At 41.2% G+C, this 10668-nt stretch overlaps 1 protein-coding gene across 1 annotated transcript; it reads right to left on the bottom strand.

The window, feature by feature from the left end:
* Positions 1-446: 446 nt before the first annotated feature.
* LOC123877022 (solute carrier organic anion transporter family member 74D-like) lies at positions 447-10432 on the bottom strand. Its single transcript, XM_045923512.1, has 12 exons — positions 10364-10432; positions 7912-8082; positions 6286-6456; positions 5737-5934; positions 4845-5036; positions 4631-4752; positions 3676-3771; positions 2944-3137; positions 2331-2444; positions 1811-1932; positions 1175-1315; positions 447-941 (listed from the first exon to the last, which is right to left on the bottom strand). The coding sequence occupies exons 1-12, from the start codon at positions 10365-10367 to the stop codon at positions 760-762; spliced, it is 1707 nt and encodes a 568-aa protein (XP_045779468.1). The 5' UTR covers positions 10368-10432; the 3' UTR covers positions 447-759.
* Between the last annotated feature and the right edge of the window lie 236 nt (positions 10433-10668).

Raw genomic sequence — 10668 nt, 5'->3', positions numbered from 1 at the left:
ACAATGTGTTTATATTTTATCAATTTTATAATATTGAATCTTTTTTACGGCCTAGTCTATAGAAGAACGTCGATAACAAGTTATTTTTAAAGAATACGAAATTTACTGATTTCTATTCAAAATTTAAAACAAAAGACAAACCCTTTTGAAATCTTTTATAATATATATCTTAGAATAATAATTATGAATGAAATTATGAATATAATATTATGAAATCTTCATATTTGAAAGCATTTTTATTTTCTCGTAGACCGTAGTTTAAAAAATCTGTAGGAAAGGAGGAAAGAAAATAGATTTTTCAAAATAATTAATTTAATTCTTAAAATTAGTTACTTAAGCCTAAATATTTACATCAGTTCTTAAAAATTAAAATACAGACAGCCCCGCGCCTACCGACCAGATGGAGTACTTGTGTGTGGCAAATGCCGTCCTTTTACCCTCTATCTGATTTAATTACCTATTACTACTACCGGAACACCGGCCTGTCCGCACACGATTCGAGTGTGTGGGTAACGGTATAGCACTGATGTTCGAGCGGGACAAGGACAACGCTATATTAAGCAACATCAGTGCTTCTCAGAGAATCGAGTGACGGCAGTGCCAGTAGCCAGCCATTATGTTGCAGGCGACGATAAATTAGCGGGGAGTCAGTGTCGCTTCTTTACGTAGGTATTCGCGTAGGTAGTGATAGTTAGCATTCTGTGCTTGTGGTAACTGGATTGAGAACTTAAGTTAGAGCTAAGTGCAGCGTTTCCATTATCATCTGCCGTCGACATAGACGTCGGAGGTGCTGAGCAGTTCGGGCGCGGCGGGGTACCGACTCGCTACGAAGCTGCACACGCCGGACAGCAGGGCCAGCCCCGCGCTCACCGCGCCTACCGACCAGATGGAGTACTTGTGGAGGAGGCAGATGCCGTCCTTTTCGTACGCGCACGTGAAATCTGAAACAGCATTAAAACGGTTAAACTTTGGGCTAAACATCATTATCAAAAACATTAAACGACAGATGTGAGCACGAGCGCAGTGAGCGCAAAAATTTATTAGAATAGAATAAATTTTTTCTCAAGTGCTTTTGAATAACCAAAATCATTTGCCACTATATCGCTTCGTATCTGGGATTTTCGGGGCTCAACTCCCCACCACCATGTCTATGGCGTTGGGTTTGTGTACTTACAACTAATGACCATGTAGATGAAATGTCCCAGCACATGGGACAGCAGCCCGATGAGCGCGAAGCTGACGCCGATTGCTATGGGCTTATCCCGCCGTCGGACAGCGCGCAATATTACCATCCCTTGCATCAGGAATGACGCCGCTGGGAAAAAGAATTTTTTGATAAAATTAACCCATTCTTGAACGACGTGCCAATTTGGGAACACTTATTGAAGTAAAAAAAATATATTGGCTAAGTGCCAAAGAGCCGGCACACGGAGGGTTCCCTACGATCGTACAAGAAAAAACACTTTTTTAATTTCATGGCGACCATATTAAATTTTTTATTATTGTTAACATCTGTTTGTTAAAATGTTTCTGCAAATAAAAAATCTTGAATCTATAGCGGTAGTAGAACACATTATGTGATATACTTACTTATTATGGTTCACAAGATACAGCCTGCTGACAGACAGACGGAAGGACGGACGGACGGACAGCGGTGGTAGATAGGTATTGGTAGGTAAACGGATGAGGATATGCGTGCAAAAGGGGTTGATATCGATATTATTTGGTCTTTCTCTCCTCTTTTTTCCTTCCACATATAAAATGTGAACTATAGATCTCGTCTAAAAATCATCGATCGATCGATGTTTACCTGCAGCGGCGAGGACCAGAGTGAAGAAGACCAGGTAAAGGGAGTACGGCAACCAGCACTCGGGGAGGGTACAGCTGCCGCGCACCGCGCGGTGAGGGCCACACTTGCACTCCTCAAATAACCTGGAGAAGCAACCGAGGGAATCACTACGTGTAACGTTGCAGTAGGTATATTATACCTACACTTTCTTTTCGAAATTCCTTGACGTTCCTTCTGATTTTCTCGAAGTTTCTATGCCAGACACAAGTTTGGCTCTACACACCTTCAGCACTACGCAAGAAAGCTGTGCATGATCTTTGTAGAGGGTGTCACGCGTACTGTCATCCTCATAGTCACGGATGTTGGTGTCTTGCAACATGTCATTGATATACAGGATGAAAAGTATGGGGGATAACACTGCGCCCTGAGGGACGCCAGCACTGATTCAGGGAACTGTCGATACCGACATGTTGCGTCCATCAAAAAAGCTAGCAATCCAATTACACAGCTTCACAGGTAGTCTGTTATGTAGGTAACTTACTGGAATCCATTAAGATCTTCGTACTGCTGGCAACCAGCGTGGCAAGGAGAAAAGTAAGTGGTGCTCGTGTTTAAAATGCACAGCGGCGCGAACCCGTACCGCTCAGAAACACACCTGAAACACAAAGCTGTTTTTTAAGAGCGTAGGTTTTTTTTAAATTTACAGACTAGCGCTTGGCTGCAATCAGACCTGCTAGCAAGTGATGATGCAGCCTGAGATGGAGCGCGCTTGCCTAGAAGTTGCCTATTCACTCTTGATTTGACTAGGTAGGTCTTTCATAGAAGCTTAAGAAGCCGTATAAATACCTAACTACGCAATATATTAATTATCAATGACACCAAAGGTCATCTGAAGTAGATCGCTTCAACTGATAATTTCTTTGCATAACTATTATATAACTTTGCATACCTATTTTTTTTAAATGGTTAAAACATTTCTCTCGTCACTCGTGCCATCTTTGCGTTGTTTAAGAAGTTAGTAGGTACCTACACGCACTCCGAGCTGTACTTAGGCTGGTGGTACAGCACAGTGCACAACGCAGCCACCAATACAACCATACATACACACACACACCGCCGCGCCGCCCACTTTGCTCGCCGTGTGAACATCTTACCCGCACTCCGCGCTGCACTTAGGCTGCTGATATAGTCCACTATCAAAGCCAGCCATGTCCCCCGTCTGACAGTGCAAGCCCGCCAGCACACAGAAGAAGGCTGCCACCAACACACACACACCGCCGCCCACTTTGGAAGCTGTGTTGGACTTGACGCCGTCACTGCGACGGACCGAGAAGCGCATTCTGAATATCTGAAAAAATCAAAATTCTTCTTCTAAATATGGACACGAGACGTGTTTGCTATGTGCCTCATAGAAAACGCAGAGTCATTCAGCGGGCTATGGAGAGAGCTATGCTTCGAGTTTCTCTACGTGAAATATTAGCATGGCTAAGGTTTGAAATATTCTTCCGCAATCTGTATTTCCTACCAATTATAATCCGGGTATCCTTAAAACAAGAGGGAATAAAGATCTTCTAGGTAAGCGCGTCCCATCTTAGGCCGCATCATCACTTTCCATCAGGTGTGATTGTGGTCATGCGTTTGCCTATAATGAATAAAACAAAATGATCAAATCAGAAATAAGGATATCCAACAGCAGGTGACCCAGAGTAACTGACGTAGCTCAGCGAGTGCGAAGCTGAAAGCAAACTGACTAAACCAACCAGATGATCCAGGATTTCTATGGTAACCTAAATATTTATTGGTCATGTCCAAAGTAAAAGTTAAAAATGTAAAAGCAAATTGTAAGGCAGATTCTTAACATAATAAAGTAACCAAGTTAATCTTACCGAGACAAAGAAAATGATGACCAGTGAGCGGAAGATATCCATGATGGTTCGTGTAGTGCGCGGGTCCTGCCTCAGCGTCTCCACGTGAAATTTCGCCTGCAAACATATCATTGAAGGTTAATTGAAACTAACAACTACTTACTTAACATTTTTTAGTAGCTTTAATTTTTTCCAGCCTGTATGTGTCCAGCGTCCACTGCTGGACATAGGGCTTTCCAAAAGCGCGCCACCAAACACGGTCCTCCACCTTCCTCATCCACCCGCTCCCCGCCACCTTCGGGTCATCTGACTAGCTTTAATAATGTTCTCTTTAACCGTGCCTTGACCGAACTTCAATTACGCCAGTCAATGTCAAGAGGAACACACTAATATTATAAAGGAGAAAGTTTGTATGTGTCACACACACATGTGTATGTTTGTTACTAGTTCACGCAAAAATTACTGGACGGATTGGGCTGAAATTTAGAATGGAGATAGATTATACCCTGGATTAGCACATAGGCTACTTTTTATCCCGGAAAATCAAAGAGTTCCCACGGGAATTTTAAAAACCTACATCCACGCGAACGAAGTCGCGGGTATCAGCTAGTACACTATAATATCTCCTAGTGCACTTTCTGTTTCTTTCTCTCATACTCAGATGGGATGACGACTAGAGAGAGAGAGAGAGAGAGAGAGAAGAACTAACTTTACGTGCTCCCCGCTACACGGGTGTGAGGCGCCAACTTCCAAACTGCTGCTGAGAACTTTTTCACAGAACACCCTAAAAAATTTTTTTGGGACTTTAACCTGGGACCTCATGCCGAATAAGTATCCTTCATAAACATCGTCATCCATCACCGATCTACTACTGAGCACAGGTCTCCTCTCAGCAAGAGTATGGGTTGGACATAGTCCACCACGCTGGCCAAGTGCGGATTGGTAGACTAGCTATCTAGCTTCAGTTAGTATTTACCTGTATAGTAGCTGTATCGTAGTTCACATAGCCAAAGAGAGCTGTGTTGAGAAGGGATAAAGCTACAGTCTGAATCAGTACCGCCTTATTCCGCAACATACGACCAATTGGTTTCAAGATGCCTAGAAAATTGAATGTCATGTTAAAAATCTCCAGACTCTAAGATTAAAAGTTTAGTTTTACTGAGTTCATTGTCAATTTTTATAATCATTACAATTATATTCCTTTTCCTCGAACTCCTTATACCCCTCCATCCTCCTCGGGAAGAGGGTGAACAGTATACAGAACATGAGGGTTAGCATGGAGAGGGATATTTGGGCCTCCCACCAGTCGTCCCTCACTGATACCGCCCTCATCCAGTTCTGTCCGCTCAGACCAAGAGACAGTCGGATTGAGATTAGGATTCCTGAAAAAAAAAAATATTAGCACAACACAATATCACTAATAAACCAAATTAAAAAAAATGGTTGTCTGTAAAGTCGGTTTACTGACGATAGTTGAACGTGACAACAAAGGCCGATTGTGCTTCTTTGTCGCTCGTTCCGCGCTCTCGCTTGCACTTCAAGCCTTACATGGAACGCCTCAGAGCGAGGTAACGCCGCATGAGTCATGTTTTTTCGTGCGTGCAGCCGGCTCTATCGAATTATAAGACGTTGTCACGTCAAAAAATTGTTATAACTGGTGTTAGTGACGATGCATTCTTAGATGGATTTTGAACTTGAAAGAGATATGGGCTATGGTATAAATTAAACCCATGCCATGATCGGTTTCTACGTGGTATTAGACCGGAATGCTGAATCGCTTGGGAACACATCCTTAACAGTGGAGTATTAAATAGAACTAAAGTAAGACGACGCAGAGAAACCGATTAGGGGTAAGTGTTTAATAAAACTGCCATACCTACTCCTTCCAGGTTAGCTCGCTTCCTTATTTGACGGCATCATTACGGCCCGGTAGTATGCTACCGGGCGAAACTGCAGTCTAAGGCACAGATACACATGCCTACATAATAGCGCTACATACATTTTAAAAGAGCAACCGCCGAATTATCTACTGACTCTTCAGCAAGATAGGTATTAAGTGGTCACTTGATCTATTTCTGTTACCATAAAAGTAGGGTCCGCTCTCGGGTTCATGGTCGTCGAGGTAAGTGAGGCCATGCGCCCACACGCTGATCTTGGTGAGAGCGCAGAGGAGGGCCGTGGTAACCAGGAACACTGTGCGAGGCACCACCAGTGTGTCTTCCGCGGGTTGAAGCTCGTACAAGTTGGACGAACCTGAGATTACGTCACCTCCGCAAAGTTCTGGTAAGGAAAAAGGAAAATTTTAGGGGATTTATGTTAATGTTAAGGAAGATGAAGTCTTGTTTCGGAGGAACTTGCCTCACCCAGAAAGATTTGTAGAAGTAGTGGTAGAAACAGATTAGGTGGCAGAAATCTTCTCGATATTTACTGTCTCAGGAAGTCGATTTTTTCCCTTACAAAAGGCAAGAGTATTTTAGCTAATTCAATACCCACTCTCCAAATAAGGATCTACAATTTTTTTGAGAGCTGCTGGACACAAGCTTGCACAAAATGCCTCATCCCTCGTCCCCACCACGCCACTATTGCTCTTAAGTAGTAGGAAATATTAAATAGCAGAACAGAATGACTTACCCACCGAAGGTCGCCCAGATTCAGCAAAGGGGAAAGCCAGTACGATTAGCCCTGACACAGCTGTTGCTCCAAGCCAGCCTGACAGCGCGAAATGTCTCATCCCTCGTCCCCACCACGCCACTATTGCTCCTAGTAGGAACTCCGCTCCCCCAACTCCTAGCTGTAACCAATCTAGACGAAAAGAAAGATTTTAATATCCCGTCACGTGTACCTTTTTGGGTAATTCCATTGCTACTTTCCCTGGATTATAAACACATTTGGCAGTAAAAGTTTGTCTATATTTAGGTACTTTGTCACGGCAGCTTTTTTAACCCTTGCCTTGCAAACAGGCGGTTTCCGATTAGATTCATTAGAGTGTGCTCAGGAACTTCACAGCCTTGTTCCTCCTTCACTATTCTATCACAGAACAGCGAGAAACCGTGAAAGTTGGCATCTTAGCGGTTCTAGTCACACCGTTACCACTCGTAAAACTGTGCCGTTACAGTGCAGAATGCCTTTTCGGCATCCATGTTTCCCGAATAACCCAAATGCCTGAGAGTGAATTATAGGCATCTTCTAGGCAAGCTCGCTCCAACCTAGATCTCATCATTGTTTTTTAAGCATGATTTTCATCAAGCGTAAAACCTACCAGGTTACAACAATAGATTTCAGGGTTTTCTATTGTTTTCTTTCTTTTCTTAACAACTAACAACTCAATCTCGGTCAGTATAATGTTACTGCACATCTCCTAGTTATTTGTGAAGGTTGATCTTTTTTCTTCTGGATTCGTTTTCGCAATTAAAAATGGTGATTGCTTATACCCACCAGCCAATCCACCCAGTCAGTCATACCAATAGACGTCATTGAAGCATATCTACAAGAAAAATATCTACTAGGCTACAATATATTTTAGCACTGCCATACCCCTTGCAGATTAGCCCACTTCCATCTTAGACTGCATCATCACTACCACCAGGTGAGATTGCAGTCAAGGGCTGACTTGTATCTGAATAATCTATACTATCTATACTTACTAATAAATAAAATTGGAGTGTCTGTCTGTAATTTCGAAATAATTACCGCATATTAAGGTCATATGGTTATTTGAACGATACTATAACTGAATCACACGTTTTTAAAATTTTTGTCTGTCTGTCTGTCTGTCTGTCTGTCTGTCTGTCTGTCTGTCTGTCTGTCTGTCTGTCTGTTTGAAAAGGCTAATCTTGGGAACGGCTGAACCGATTTTGACGGGATTTTCACAGACAAGTAGAGAATTGACCAGGGAGTAACATAGGCTACTTTTTTAACCGACTTTCAAAAAGGGAGTTGTGTTTTTCTACCTAGTTATGTACACCGAAATCTCAGAGATTTCTGAACCGATTTGCATCATTTCTTTTTTAATCGATAGAGGAACTTTGCGATATTGTTTCATAAAAAATTTGGAGTCCAACTCCTCAATCCTGATGCTGCAGGGGATCTGACCAATCCACGCGGGCGAAGCTGCGGGCATCAGCTAGTGAAATATAAAGAACTTGGCGAATTGGTCTTTAAATTGGACTTTTGGGACTGAATCTAATTGTTACAGGTAGAGTGAGAGATTATGACCTGTTACGTCAGGTCACTAGTAGTCTGTTGTCTAGACTATACCTTCATTAATAGTCCTCAGGTAGCCCGTCCCGGCGTTTCTTCGCAGCAGCAGGAAGACATAGCTCTCCAGGAAGACCACGATGAGCAAGGCGCCTTGGAGGAACAGGTCGAAGCGCGGGATGGTGAGGATGTACTTCCGGAGGAGGAACCATGCTTTTGCTATCACTGGAACTGTTTTTTTTTTTTATTCACTATAGGTAAGCGCTTGACCACAATCACACCTGATGGAATGATGGATGGATGGAAAGTGATGATGTGGTCTAAGATGGGACGCGCTTACCTAGAAGGTGCCTATTCACTCTTGTTTTAAAGATACCCGGATTGTAATTGGTAGGAAACACAGATCGCGGAAGAGTATTCCAAACCTTAGCCATGCGTATGAGGAATGAAGACGCAAAACGTTTTGTGCGTGTAGATGGAATGTCGACGACATAAGGATGGAAACTCGCCCGACGTCTTGCGGTTCGGTGGTAAAATGGTGAAGGGGGGACAAGGGGGGGACTGATTGATTCATACTTAATCCATACTTCCATACTAATATTATAAATGCGAAAGTGTCTGTCTGTCTGTCTGCTACCTTTTCACTGCCCAACAGTTTAACCGATTTTGACGAAATTTGGTACAGAGTTAGCTTATATCCCGGGGATGGACATAGGCTACTTTTTATCCCGGAAAATCAAAGAGTTCCCACGGGATTCCCAAAAACCCATCCGCTTGATCGATTTGTATGAAACTTGGTACCGAGGCAGCTTGCGTCCCTGTAATTGACATAGGCAACTTTTTATCCCGGAAAATCAAACAGTTCCCACGGGATCTTTAAAAACTTAAATCCACGCGGACGCAGTCGCGGGCATCCTCTAGTAATACTTATTATAAATGCGAAAGTGTGTCTGTCTGGCTGCGACCTTTTCACGGCCCAACAATTTAACCGATTTTGACGAAATTTAGTACCTACAGAGTTAGCTTATATCCCGAGGATGGACATAGGCTACTTTTTATCCCGGAAAATCAAATAGTTCCCATGGGATCTTAAAAAACCGAAATCCACGCGGACGAAGTCGCGGGCATTCTCTAGTCCATAATATTATGCCTGTCTTGGTCTAGTGGTTAGCATGTTCGACTGCGGAAGACGAGGTCTTAGGTGCGATTCCCGGGTTGGGCCAAAAATAGGTACCTACTGTTCGGTTTACTAAGGCCAAAGTAATTTGAATTCTCTATACCTACAACTATCAGGAATGTTATTTTCAAATTAATTATGTCACTCCTCACTATCAAACGATGACCTTCAATAACGATTATTAACCTAATCAAAGAAAAATGGATAGTTATTAAATTGTTTTGTGGGCTACGTTTTGTTCTATTATCCAATATCTCTATTTGCCTAATACGAACTGAATAATTACATATAATTATCACATGAAGGGCTACAATTTACGAGTATGTAAGTACTCTAAATCAATTGACCTTTGATTATAATTTGAATAAATTAGGAATGAGCGTAAATTTTTATTATTCCATTCATATAATTATATCAAATACAATGTGAATTCTTAAAAACTACCTACTAATGTCAAAACCTAAAAACGAATACTTAATAATTAATTAAGAAAACACAGTAAAAGTGCATTTTGATTAATATGTTTTATATTAGGCAAGACTAAGTGCTCCGAGTAAATTAAAAATTTATAACACCCCCGACGATCCAAAGTATCTGAGTTTTCAAAACATCATTTTCAAATAAATAATTATGTATTTAGGCAACGTCCATCTTGACAGCTTGACATTTGTCTATTGACATAATATTATGAACCTAACGGTTATCTAACCTTCTTTTCTACAAGAAAACTAGAAAAGAGCTGATAACTCTTAAACGGCTGAACCAATTTTTTTAGATTATAGCTAAGAACACTCTCGATCAAGCCACCTTTCAAACAAAAAAAACTAAATTAAAATCGGTTCATTCGTTTAGGCGCTACGATGCCACAGACAGATACACAGATACACAGAAACACAGATACACAGACACACAGATACACACGTCAAACTTATAACACCCCTCTTTTTGGGTCGGGGGTTAAAAATTAACATTAATATATTTTATCATCGTCAAAAAGTCTGCCCCTGGTTGCCCCTAAAATATAGACCGTACAGTACAAATGAGCGTAAATATACCTACCTACTATATGCCTAGTTTTTAGTAAGATTCATAATCCTATACTTACTATATCTTACCTTTTTGCTCCTACAAACATTTTCTTAATAGGTAGGTCTCTACCTACAGTCTCTGATATTTTACAATTTTAATGTTACGTACCGAGCGATGAATCAAACAAAATAAACAAAAGGACTGCAAATTACAAACACCAGTCTCAGTTTTTATGTAGTGCTTTGGTCTAAAATGTTAACTTTTCATTTAGTAAATGTAAATAAATAAAATAAAAATGCGTTTTACCCATTATGAAGATTCTTAACTCCCCTAATCACAGAAGATTTTACTGTGAACCTTTATTTAATCACTGATTAGGATGGTATACAGACTATACACCACAGTTAATATTCTTTCACGCTCTATGCTTTCAAGTATCATTACCACCTTTATTATTTTAGTAATGTAAACCGCAATAAAATAAAGAAATATTATAAAATTCGCAACGCTTGTTATCAGTGTACTGAAATTCTTCAACTGAGTCGAACATTTTTTTATCGATTCTGCCAGTTTTTCTTATCTATCTTGGATCCTAATATCTACGGATTTAT

This window comes from Maniola jurtina, chromosome 22 (assembly GCF_905333055.1).
Source record: "Maniola jurtina chromosome 22, ilManJurt1.1, whole genome shotgun sequence".
Classification (NCBI taxonomy): domain Eukaryota; kingdom Metazoa; phylum Arthropoda; class Insecta; order Lepidoptera; family Nymphalidae; genus Maniola; species Maniola jurtina.
Note: the sequence above shows the minus strand (reverse complement) of the source record. Positions and strands in the feature narration are given on the sequence as shown.

What these genes read in the sequence shown, in the direction of transcription:
- LOC123877022 (XM_045923512.1), bottom strand. An exon ending in CCTGAGGACTATTAATGAAG is followed by an intron (nt 6,457 to 7,911) that starts GTATAGTCTAGA and finishes CTTTTCGTCTAG; the next exon opens with ATTGGTTACAGCTAGGAGTT. An exon ending in CGAGGAAAAGGAATATAATT is followed by an intron (nt 4,753 to 4,844) that starts GTAATGATTATA and finishes TCAATTTTCTAG; the next exon opens with GCATCTTGAAACCAATTGGT.